Source organism: Pieris rapae, chromosome 18 (assembly GCF_905147795.1).
Source record: "Pieris rapae chromosome 18, ilPieRapa1.1, whole genome shotgun sequence".
NCBI lineage: Eukaryota > Metazoa > Arthropoda > Insecta > Lepidoptera > Pieridae > Pieris > Pieris rapae.
In genome coordinates, this window is record NC_059526.1 from 6,436,087 (window position 1) to 6,449,272 (window position 13,186).

The 13,186-nt window shown below is 30.7% G+C and overlaps 1 protein-coding gene across 1 annotated transcript; it reads right to left on the reverse strand.

Moving 5' to 3' along the window:
* Positions 1-810: 810 nt before the first annotated feature.
* LOC110995553 lies at positions 811-8,247 on the reverse strand. The gene is made up of 4 exons (XM_022262764.2): positions 7,828-8,247; positions 6,249-7,691; positions 4,444-5,136; positions 811-1,766 (listed from the first exon to the last, which is right to left on the reverse strand). The coding sequence occupies exons 1-4, from the start codon at positions 7,922-7,924 to the stop codon at positions 898-900; spliced, it is 3,102 nt and encodes a 1,033-aa protein (XP_022118456.2). The 5' UTR covers positions 7,925-8,247; the 3' UTR covers positions 811-897.
* Positions 8,248-13,186: the final 4,939 nt, after the last annotated feature.

Genomic DNA, 13,186 nt, shown 5'->3' on the forward strand with positions numbered 1-13,186 from the left:
AATGTTTCTCGACATTAGTATTGGAATAGTCTGTAAGGATAATGTATGAATTTGTGAAATAAATAAATAAACTAAAAATGTAAAAGCTAATCTAAAGGTTAGAGTCACAATTAATATATCTAAAGTAGCTAATTACGAGGTAGGAGAAAAATGATGAAAAAGAAGATTATTCTTAGACTGTATAGGTTTATATAATCTTTTCATGTCTTCGAATATAAGCGCAGTACATAGAGTTATGCATATATTAATCCCATGTTCGGTAGGATTACAAAGGTACAAAACCTTACAAAAATATCTTTTGACCGCAGTATGTAATGAGATTAGCTTCGGCCTTGCACCACATAATTGTCACCCTGTCCTACTGGCATGGATGACGCATCGAAACGTGAACATATGTTATAAATGCCAAAACAGCTATACCAATTTTCATGGCCTTTTATATATCATATAGAATGTTTTTACGTGATATAAAGATATGATAGTTTGTAACTGAATGAAGTTCAATTAGCTGCTCGTATTAAAGACCGTGGATTCGAATATTTGGGAAAAACATTTTAATTACATACTTATGTATTTGTGTTGATAGAAACGGTTGGTTCTCTTTCAAATATTTTAAATTATTAAAATAAATTTAACCGACGGCTAGATATATTATTTTAATTATCAATAAATTACAAACAAAAAAAACAATATAATATGTATTTTTTGTATAATAAAAATAAAAAAAATGAAAAAGATTTTTTTTAATTTGACTTATATTTCATATTATTTTGGGAACATTAACAATAATTAAAATTAACAAAAAAAAAAAAACAGCCGCAGATATGTCTGCCCTCATGACTTGTTGGAAGTCTCCACCCAAACTGCCCGTTGCCTAAAAAAAATTGATTCCACTTTTTATTCACTATCGCTTTTTTTCCCCGTCCCATAAATCCTTTGACACAAATGATAGAAATCCCACTGCTGCAATTTTTCCGGATTCTCCTTGCACATCATCCTGTATTGAGCACGAATATTCATCATTCTATTCGAACAATCCACCGGAGATTTCTTCAGAATATCCGCCGCTTCCATCCAGAGATAGCTCCGCACATATTCTGGATTTTTAAATTTATCCAAATGCGCTAAGTACCAGGTCAACAGTCGTTCTATCTCTGTATCTGTCCAAATAGAACCTTCAGAGGGATCTATCTTAAACATCTTCTCTTTCTCTGATATCTCCTTCAGGAGATCTTCAAACGGTGTTCCAGTGGTGAATAAATGGTTGAGCTTCTTTTTAATAACATCGGCCGGTTCCGATATTAATCCAGCAAGTTCCGACCACATCATATCTTCTAATTGGGGGTTAAGAAAATCCTCAATATTTCTAAGATAAAAGATCAAGGCCGCTTCAATCTTCTCCTCACTCAAATCGGCGACATTCGGTTTGTTTTCGTGTGGAATAATTTTCGCGAACATTTGTTTATATTTCATTTCGTTTTTCCTATATCTGTTCTTTAGTAATAAATACATCTTTTTGCACGATAATGGCGATTTTCCGTCCATTTCCGAGGATATCTCCTTCCACATTTGCTTTGGAGAAATCTCATCGTGTGATATTAGGTATTTTAAATATAGGTTTAATAATTTCGTTTTAGATTGTCTATTCCATATGATCTTTGATTTTGATTCGGTTTTTATGGGGTTTTCTTCATTTGGGTAAATAATTTGGGCTTGGGATATATCTTGTCCTTCTGGTATAACTATCAGACATTGAAAATCATCATCTGAAAAATAAAATCATCAATCGTTTTAGCCGCGCACCACCACTTTGTGGAACCAGTTGCCCACTGAAGTATTTCCGAACCAATTCGACTTAGCGTCCTTCAAGAAAAGAGCGTACCAATTCTTAAAAGGCCGGCAACGCACTGATTGTCCATGGGCGGCGGCATCACTTAACATCAACATCACCAAAAAAAGGTAATAATTGTTTAATTTATTGACAAACATACAAAATTGTTTTCATTATATTTTTACAAAATTATGAAGGCATACAAATTATTATATATAACACTCACATAACATATCAATTTATTTCTGTTTCAAGTATAAATTTCAGATGCATGAGAATTTTTATGACTTAGGAAAGACTTGTAATATATTTTTGCTTTGTATATTGTCTATCTATATTCTTTTATAGTAATACTAGCAGACTCGGCCAAGCATTGCTGTGGCTAAGGTTTTTGTTATATAACATAGTAGTGAACTATTCAAGGGAAACGGTATGAGAACTTATGTGAAAGGTAGATAGCTAATGTGAAACGTAGGTACTTTTAACAGCGCCATCTGTTAGAATTGTAACAAATAATAAACAAATAATTTGCAATCAAATAAAATTGCGACTATAATTAAAGATCTAATCTATCCTATCTCTTAAGTTGGACCAGACTGCTCACGGTGTGCCAATTTAATTTAAAATCGATTAAGAGTCCATCGTGGACAAACATCGTGACAGGAGATTTCTAATATTAAGATAGATATGTGTAGCCATAACATTACTAAAAAAATAAATAATTCAAATAAAAAATTACTGGAATAGTTCTTTGGATTTTCACGAAAAGTCTAAAACTATTTTTACTAATAATTCGCAAAGAGCATCTAAACCCATATCTGTGTACTAATGGCCTTTATAATACTTGCTCGTAAGATAAAAGAAACATTCATGGGGAAACAAACATGCCTCATACCCAAAAAATGTCAGTCACAGACAGCAGTTGTATGTATATAAGAAAAAAAATAATCACTAAACTTACTTAATTTTTTATTTGTACACAAATGCAAATAGCATTTCTTAATAAACTATTTTACCTGAATTAAACCTACTTGGATAACATTTTTCCATTAGGATAATTTCAAGAATACATATAAGAAAATAAATTTAAATAGTTATCTTTATATATTATATAAATTTTTGTTAGTTAACCTCTTAACGGGTCGACTTTTAATTTTATTTATGTGTGTCGAAATGCGTTCGAGAATACTGTATAAGATTTAGATGAGTTTTTTTAATTTTGTATTTAAAATATGTATATCTTAATAAACTTTAAATTTGCCTAATATATTTCTTCATTATTTTTGTAATCTTTGTACTAAAGTGTTTAGTTACTTACGCATGTTTTAGGTACAAAGAAACTTTATATGTAAAAATGAATTTCTTTTTCTCGCTGTAATTCAAGAAAGACCGGATTTCACTAATTTGATTTTTATAAATATAATTATTTAAGAAGATTTTGAAAATTTGGAAGGTTTAAACGGTGAGAAACGAAAAAAATAAGTAAAGAAAAATACTAAATTTGTTCCTAGCTGGGAAGTATTTGATGTCTTCTTAGAATTAAAATTGTTCACTCGGTTGTCAATATACTTATAGGTGCCTTAAGAAATTTGTGTTACATAGATGATATGCTTACTACCAATAGTGCGAGTGCAAGTGATTAGTGATTGAAGATGATCAGTGCAGGTGGGTATTTTAGTAGTTAATCGATAGCTGTTAATCAGCAAGTACATGAAGAAGCGCGCTTGCAATTGGAAGAATTGGATTTTAAGCTAAACTTGCATGAAAAGTATGAGTTAGAAAATGGATTAATAGAAGACCCATGGCGCAAGCTACCGAGTCTAAGGAACTGAACGAGAAGAGGCGAAAGAGTTGACCGAAGAGTCCTGCTGCCTATCCAGACTTGTTTTGGCAGGAACGAGTTAGGGAGAAGGTAGAGACAGGACGTAGCTACCCGCATTTCACTCGCAACAAATATACACACTTCTAATCACCTACACTAATCAGTCGCTGTTCACACTTATTTTTTTTATAGACAATAGTTATAACTTTATGCCAGTTTCAAGTAAAAGCTAGGGAAACTAAACGCGAGAAAAAATAAAGAAACACGTCAAAAAACAAAGCGATAAGCTAGTTAAAAACATAATATTTACATGAATATTAAATCTTAATATTATTATTGATTATGAATAATAAATTATAATACAATAAAGGATGAAGTAAAAGGCAGGTTATTTTAGTTGGAAACGGAACATGTAATTGTAAGGAATTCAGTTCACACTTATTTTTTTTATAGGCAATAGTTATAACTTTATGCCAGTTTCAGTAAAAGCTAGGGAAACTAAATGCGAGAAAAAATAAAGAAACACATCCAAAAACAAAGGGAACAGCTAGTTTAAAGGATAATATTTACATAAATATTTAATCTTAATATTATTATTGATCATCAATAATACATTATAATACAATAAAGGATGAAGCAAAAGCCAGGAGATTTTAAATGGAAACGGAACATGTAATTGTAAGGAATCCAGTTCACACTTATTTTCTCCTAATCACTAATTAAACTGAAATCAGGCCTTTATAAGCATTAAGGTCAAGTCGAGTATTAACATAATAATGAGTTAACTTACCATCTTGAACTTCATTCTTTACATCTGCAACCATATCTCTTGTATATATTTTATCCATAACATCAAAATATTTCCACGACACTCTCTTATCTGGATTATTGCTTTTCATTGTTTTTAATTTCCTATAGCATTTCCTCAATTCAAAATATTTATCCAAACAAGCCATTGCACTATGGCCAGTTATCTTTGCAATTTCTTCCCATCTCCATTTCTCCTCATCATCATCGTTAAAGTTGCCAGTAGCAAAATTTATCAGTTTAGTTATATCTTGGTGTGACCAGTCTTCGGTGTCATTTATATTGTTGCTTTTCAGTTTGGCCTTAACAGCTCTGTAACCGAATACTTTCTTACATATTGTGAAATATGGCCACACTATTGGCAATTCAGGTTTTGTTATTTCTCTTTGGACATGATTTAAATATATCTGCTTGAAGTTTCTGAATCTGTGTGCACACTCTGTGGACGATATACCAATTTGCTTTGACAATGTCTCCCACAAGGCCGCCTTTTTATAATTTGGAGAATTAAATTTATCCTTATTTTTAAGGTAATATTCTAGGATTTTTAATCCTTTCACCCTTCCTATATCACGTTTAACACGTGTCGTAAAACCTCTTTCGTCAAATCTTATATCATCATTATCAATGTTATCAAAATAGTTATCTTCCAGATCCTTTATGTTTATTTTCTTAACTGAAAATCAAATTAAATTAGTCAGTATAAAAATATTAGTTAATTTCATGAAAAAACCTTGTGTTCACACAATTCATCATGGATTCACCTGTTAAGGCATAAAAATCAAATAACCACAAAGGTAATAATATAAAGAAATAATGTGATATGCAACTTAAATAAATAAAATAAATAAATCAGTGGCGCTACAACCTCTTTAGGTCCTGGCCTCAGATTTCTGAATCTGTTTCATAATCATTTTTAAATCTAATAAATCTAATAGGCAAGTAGGTGATCAGCCACCAGTGCCTGACACACGTCGACTTTTTGGGTCTAAGACATGTCGGTTTCCTCAAGATGTTTTCCTTCACTGTTCGAGTAAATGTTAAATGCGCACATAGAAAGAAAGTCCATTGGGCACAGCCGGGGATCGAACCTACGACCTCAGGTGTGAGAGTCGCACGCTGAAGCCACTAGTCCAACACTGCTCATTGATATGCAACTTACATCAACAAAAAAGTACTATACATATTTCCAAAGAGAAAAAAAAATGAATAAAAAGAGCTTTCAATTGTTTTAAAAATGCCTACTATTACATTCAAAATCTATTATAACGACATCAAAGGGAATACTCATATTTGGTTGTATAAACCTGTAGTCCTAACAGGCAATGACATTTTTATTAAGAACCTTATATTTTTTTAAATTTAATTTTGGTCAATGGAACAAAACCAAAATCGTTAGTAGTCTTTTTCTACTTGGTCAATATCATCAAATCAGATATTGACCAAATAGAAAAAGAGAAATAGCAATAGATAAATTAAAAAGAATATAACCGACTTTGTTGTAAATAATTTTTGACTATTAAATTATTAATTACATTGGCAGAGAGGTGAAATTTACATAGAAACACTATGCATTATTTCTTTAAAGCTCTGAACAAATATACAATTTTCTTTCATACCCTACTATAGCCATGGCCCCGGTCTCATATAGGTGGAGAATAGACTGCCTAAGAGACCTGGATATAAATAAACCATGGATTTTGTTAGTGTCTAAATTTGTAGATATTGTTTAAATTTAATGGGTCATTTTAGTAGTACATTATATTCAAAAACTTAACAACTTCTTACCTTCAAGTTTTGCTGGTAGATTTTGTTTCTGTTCAACTTTTTCTTTCTTATACCCGTCAAGTAAATGAATATCCATGCCATAATCGAATATTACATCAAACATATCAATGTAACGCCAATCAATTTGAATTTCAGGATTCTCTTTTTTGTCATTCAAAATATTCTTATATACGTCTACTAAATTATCCCACTGATTTTTACAGGATACTACTCCACAGTTTAACTTTATTGTAATAACAGATAAGCATACATAATAACACACTGGATCCTTAACTAAGTTTATGTTATCATAGACAAATTGGACAAGTATGTCTAGTAATTCCGTATCCCAATCTTCAAGCACCTCAGAGTTATTTTCTAAGTCCTTTAATGTTTCTTTATATATAATATTATCCATGATTATTTCCCATGTAAGACGTTCAGATAAATTGTAATCACCCTCCAATAATTTCTGAAAATGTTCATTTTTTACTGAATTAAACTTTTCATTGCAATTTTCTGCTGGTTTCTCCAATAACCGTCCAACATCATGCCAGAGAAAATCATTAGGTATGGTAGGATCTTGGAATTCATGCAAACAATCAAAATAATATTTACATAGGAATGTTTTATCCATTTCATTCCATTCCATTGTTTTTTCAGTTGGGGTGTTTTCAACAACAGCAAATTTTTTCTGAAATTCTTCATCATTTGCAAATATTTGATCAAAATGTCTCATATAAGGCCAATGAATTCCCTCATCTCCACTATAAATTCTTTTATGTAACATTTTGATATAGTGTTGCTTATAATTTAAGAAACGCTTGTACCAATAGTCAAGATCTTTTTCATTCATATCCCTAGCAATTCTGTCCCATATAGTTTTTGTATTAATATTATTAGCATAAATATTTTTATACTTTAAATATAAATTAAGCATCTTTTCAACACTGGTATCCAATGATTTTTTTATTGGGTTTTCTTTCTTGATGCTTTCATTATCCTTATTTGATACATTTAAGTACATATCTATTGGATTTTCATCTTGAAATGCTTTATGGCAAAGACTGTAGAATGGCCTTTGTATGCTAACTTGATTTAGCTTCTCAGAGTGTATGAGGAAATATTTTTCTCTAAATTCCCGGAGTTTGTATTCACACGACAGTGGCTGTTTGCCCAATAGCATTGTTTTACAAGCAACAGCCCACAAATGTTTCTTTTTAGCTGTACCACTTTGAAATGTCTCTTTGTTATCAATATAAAATACAATAAGACGTCTAATTTCTTCATCTGTCCATTGCTCACAAGCATATTGCTCACTAGCTTGAGCCAGGTCTAGTTCATCAGCTGATTCACTTTCTCCTGTATCCTCAATTACATATTTTGTTTCTGATATCATTTGTATATCTTCTTGTTGTTCATTTTCTACTAAAGCTGCAGCTGACTCAACTACTTGTTGATTATCTGTAAATATTTGTTGTAACATAAACATATATTGCAACAGAGATCACTAGCTTTAATAAATTTGATTTGAATACAACATAGACTGCAAGATTAAGTATTAAATAAATAGATATGATTGATTAATAATGAAACTTACCATCTACATAATATAGTAGAATATCACCATTTGGCTGAATTTCTGTTTTCATAACTAACTGATCTAAATCCATTATGGACCGATTTGTCCCACTCATCCACCGAAGACCAACAAGGTTGTAATTAATTCAATTGATTAATTATCTTCAGTTTGTTAATATTAATAATTCTTAAAAACAGTAAATACCATCATTGATCAAAAAGCGGTAAAATTAAATGATGAAAAATCGGAAACATTTGCAACCTGGCGCAGTAATGCTATTAATTTTTTTTTATTATTTTGTACAAATTAATTCCTTAATTAAATCTTTTCACTTTCTATTTAATGTTTATTTATATTAAAGTAAATTTTAACATAATATATAACATTTACTAAACTATTGCTTTGATAAAATCGCCATTCGTCACAAGTCACTAACTAGGAACTCCGCCATTACGTCACAGACGTCATAATGTTTTTGGTTTCTAGTTAGGAAGGTTCAAGTGTCAACCACCAACAATAAACTGCAGACTAGAAGAAATTGTCTTGCGAATTAGAACCTTTACGAATTAGAATGCGCGCCACTGAAGTCTTAACAAATGTATTATAAAATAATTTTTTTTTCAAGTTTATATTAAATCTATTAACATTGTTTTCAATAAAATTTAGAATAGTAACATGTTATCGTATAGGTACGTGTTGTCACAGATATTATTTTAATAGGTGTTGTAACTCAAATCCAATTTGGAGAAAAAATAATTGATTTTAGATTATTGTACAGTAAAGAAAAGATGCAATAATCAATTCAATATATGTTTTTCATTTTGTTTAGGAAAATCATAGAGGCTCTTTCTCTGCCTTTTAATAAATTTAAGAAACGTATTAAAGAAAAGCTGTGTAAATAGGCTTACCTACTTAAGTTGGCGACGAAATTGGCCTCGGACTTGAGCTGGGCAGGCTACTACTTCTAATTAATTTGCTATATTTGTTTTAAAATATGTGTTGATTGATGATTTGCTTTTTTTAAAAAGAGTACCTAAAGTTTTTTACGCCGGCTTTTTTCTCTCGGCATACCTCTATCTTCTTTGTCGATGAGTAGGGATGCCTACAGGTTGAATTTTAATGACGTGGAATAAGTGATACTCGTCTATCTTATGTTTCATAATAACGTATTTTATTTTATTAAATATATATATATTATAGTAATAGTAGTAGTAGGCAGTAGCAATAGGTAGAAAAAATTGTCTAAAATTACCGCAATAAAATCGAAGTATTTTCAGTGGTTCTCCGAGCTCTAGTTGATAATTACAAGTTTTGATTGATCATGAACAGATTGCTGTCTTAGATACGGTTACATCAGATTTTCGTGCGGAGCAAAAGCATCCCCTACATTAAATACGGTATTACTTTCGGTGGTGGTATATTGAATGTATTATTTGACTCTTTAGGTATGTATATACCTAAAGAGTCAAATATATGGAGGTGCTGGTATATACCTATAGCATCTCCCATATTTGACTCTTTGACACACACACTCCACCCAATTAATCAACAGCTTGGCCACCAAAAAGACGGCCGTTAGTTACGGCACCGCTTTTCTAGGAAACCATAGCCTATTGGAGTTTCACTAAGTAACATTTAAACTTTGCAAAATTACACAACCACAGGTACTTCATCATCTCGGGGTTTTTATCATAGACATTTTTTTATAAAGACTTTCTTTATTCATTTATTTTATAGGCAAATAAGTAATCTTCGGTGGTGTCAGTGTGTAAACCTAGAACGTTAGCGATAATTGGGTTTAAAGAAAATTCATACTACCAGATCATAAAGTTTATTAAATTACACAAAAATTAGTTACAAAACTTAACTCTGTTTTATATTATTACATGAGATTACATTAAATCATAATATGGGAATTAACATACCTACTTAAATTTTAATTGATTATATTAATTCACATTAAACAACACAAGCTATATTTTACAACAACAAAACTAAGTATAAATACTATCTATGACTAGGATCTTACATCAAATGTAACATTGATTCTATCAGAATTGCACCGTAAATAATACTAAACAAAAATTAGGAATCTTTATCATTTTGATTTCTACGTCTTTAACACATTTTTTATAATTTCAAAATGTAATCTTTAAACACAATAAATGTAACATTAACTTTTATAATAACTTGATTAACTGCGGTTAGGTATTTCATTCCAAAAATGAAGTTTGGTTTACTAGACAAAACATCTAGACTGGGGTGGGCTAACGAGAGCAAGACTGTATGGAATGCACCTGCGAAAACATGTTTGTCTCGGGACGTAAGATGTCTACACTCAGGCGTTATCGCCAAATGACAATTTCCATGAAAATAGTCACGTGATAACGCGTGAGCCTAGTCATTCCTATACAATTTCGTTTTGCGTTAAGTAGGTCACGCCTGTCGCAAAATAACTCTGTCTCAAGCTTCTGAGTGTAATGTAACCATCGTATATTTTTACTGTTGATATTTATAAATGAAATGTCATTCATCATACCTTTAGCCCTCTGTTTCGGAATATCTTACGTTATCCACGGAGTAAACAATCTTTGAATACCTTATAGCTAATACACATATATTATTAATATAACGAAACAGGCTGTGAACAAGTGTGCCTTGTGTCACCTCGCTAACCTCCCGTGTAGCGGCTTAAAAAGCATGTTACAAAAATAGTACCCAATTTGTTACGATGTTTATTTCCATGTAAAAACTGGTAACCATAGTAAAAAAAGCACTATTTTAGTCCATGTTTTATAATAAAGCTGAAGGCAAGACAAGGCGCTTATGGTATCTGTATATAAACTGCTACCGAGTCTGTACATATTGTTCTCTTGCTGTAAGGTCATACTCACGAGAAGAGGCCCTCAACTCGTATTATAATAGTAGGTAAATAAGTTTTGATTGTTTAAACTGTACACCATAATTATAAGACAGATTAAACCAGTGATTCCCAACCTATTTCCGCAAAGGCCCATGGTATGCAGATCCATATTATGTAACATTAATCATTTTTAATATAAAATAATTGAATTGTGCACTTAAGAAACTTAAAGATTGTTTTTAGGAAGAAATTCCTAGGAAATTGTTATAGAAACACAAAGTAGTAAGTACGTTTTTTAATAATTTTAATAAATTTTCGAATTACTACCCTGTGGGATGTGGGTCTTACGTTGGGAAACACTGGATTAGATAAAATTTTCTTACATTCAAGTTTATATCACTAAGTCAATATTGATATACAAAATCCTACAAAAGTATTCTATGTTCATTATATACAAAAAGCTAATACTATTAAAACGTTGAAGATTCTGATATTGTCTATGCATTTATTTTAATAATGTTTAAGTACTTTACTTTTAAATGGAAGGCATTTATTTTACACAATTTAATTTAGTGTTGCATTAAACTAATTTACTGTTTTAGTGGAAGCTGCGTGAATATCCTACTTTAAAAATGCAGGGTTGAAATAAAAACTAACGATAATAATATATGAAAATAGGTAACGACGCGTCATTCCCATACAAATAGGAATCGTGTAGCATTTTATTCGGAAAGTAATTTTATCCCGTGATATTTATAATTTCTTCTATTCTTAAAATTAAGTTAGAATGGTAACATATTAGAAAATAAGACGGCGTAGTTTGATTATAATTTCCCTATAGCATATTTAACCAATCACATTCAAGCGACACCTGTATGTCGTTTATCAATAGGCTTTTTGACAGATAAAGTGTTGTTGAGAGTTATCTGTATAAAACATGGCTGTAAGTTTTGGAGATTAATTTCTTTTGAACGGTCAGGATTGGTCGAATCGACGTTGACGTAGCATGCTTGTATATAATTTATCCTCGCGTATTCCTAATACTTTCTCGAAGTTCAATTTTGTTGGATACTGTTTTTGATTAAAATACGTACCTACTTCTTTGTGTACTTGTGTATTAACTAATCTTACAAAATGATAATAACACTTACAAAACTTGACTCTTGTTTGCAAGCATGTTACGTCACAAGAATGGTGCGACGCCATCTTTCTTTATTTTGTGTTTTTAAAACCAATAACAGCATTCAAAGTAACAACTTTTATAGGTTCTCTCTAGTAAATGACCCGATTTTAGAGTATTTTTAAATATCTTATTACTCTTTAGACGTCTGTATTGGGCTGTTTATTATATATTTTCTGCGATTCTTATACTGCATAGAGGTTTGCTCGCCTAAGCAGAAACTCACTTGTTAATACTCTCAATGGAAAATAAAACAATACAATCAGATCTAGTATTCGAAATATTTTGTCAATGGGTGGTGATTTGTTGCCTTTAGTAGAAACAAGATAAACTTGTATATATATGACCTATAATTGTCGATTTCTTTTTATATTTCCTCAATTGGATTTCCTTATAAATTAAAGTATAAGTACTTATTTTCTTTACAACAATAATAATACAATTAGAATCATTAGTAATACATTAAAAGCGACGTTTCATATAAAATATTGCAAATTCTCATACTATTGATAATGGTAATAAATATTTTTGGCACTTGTATAATATTTATACATAAAATATTTTTAATCACAAAATGATAAAGTTGTTCGATTTTAGGTACCGTTCATATAGCTTAATAAATCAGTCGCTGTATATATTTGTTCTTTGATTTTATATTAACTATGTTTGGTATTATCAACCAGTCCATATTGTAAGGGTAAGATTCAAAATCGAGACAAGCGTGTACTATAGCGTTTGTATGCCAAAATGTAACACGTTTTTTAAATACTCGAATCCTCTTACCACTAAGGGTAATATAAGATTCTAAACGAAACTTAGCACTGACATATACGTCAAAAATGACATATTGATATACAAGAGTGATAGGTCAAGCTGTCTAGTTTCTGAACTAACCCTAAGCTTGTATTTAATCTTACCCTAATTTGTAAGCACACTGTCACTAAACAACATACAAAGCAATTATTTGTACAAACAATGATTATGTTTTAAACTATTATTATATTAAAATTCTTAAAGCTATTAAATAAATATTATGAATATGAAAGCCCCTATTTGGTCAAAATTGAACCTTATCACATGGAAGCTGTTTTATTTATGTATTACGATTTACGCCCATTTAAATATCGTAATACTATTGTCAAATGCCTACCTTATCTGCTGACCACTTTGTATCAATAATTAGCTGTGTGGAAAGAGAACTGTTGTGGAATTTGAGGTCGCAGTAGTTAAAGTATCTATTTTTTATTATCAACACAGTTTTAATTATTATTAACCTTCACTGCTCTCTTTCCGCACAGACTAAACCAATTGTGATATATATGTTTAAAAGAAGA

Bases quoted from the DNA above. Each gene is read 5' to 3' on its own strand.
- LOC110995553 (XM_022262764.2), bottom strand. From the start codon at position 7,924: ATGAGTGGGACAAATCGGTCCATAATGGATTTAGATCAGTTAGTTATG. The intron at 7,692-7,827 runs GTAAGTTTCATT...AAATATTTACAG, and splicing joins TCTACTATATTATGTAGATG to ATAATCAACAAGTAGTTGAG. The intron at 1,767-4,443 runs GTAAGTTAACTC...TTTATTTTTCAG, and splicing joins AAAGAATGAAGTTCAAGATG to ATGATGATTTTCAATGTCTG.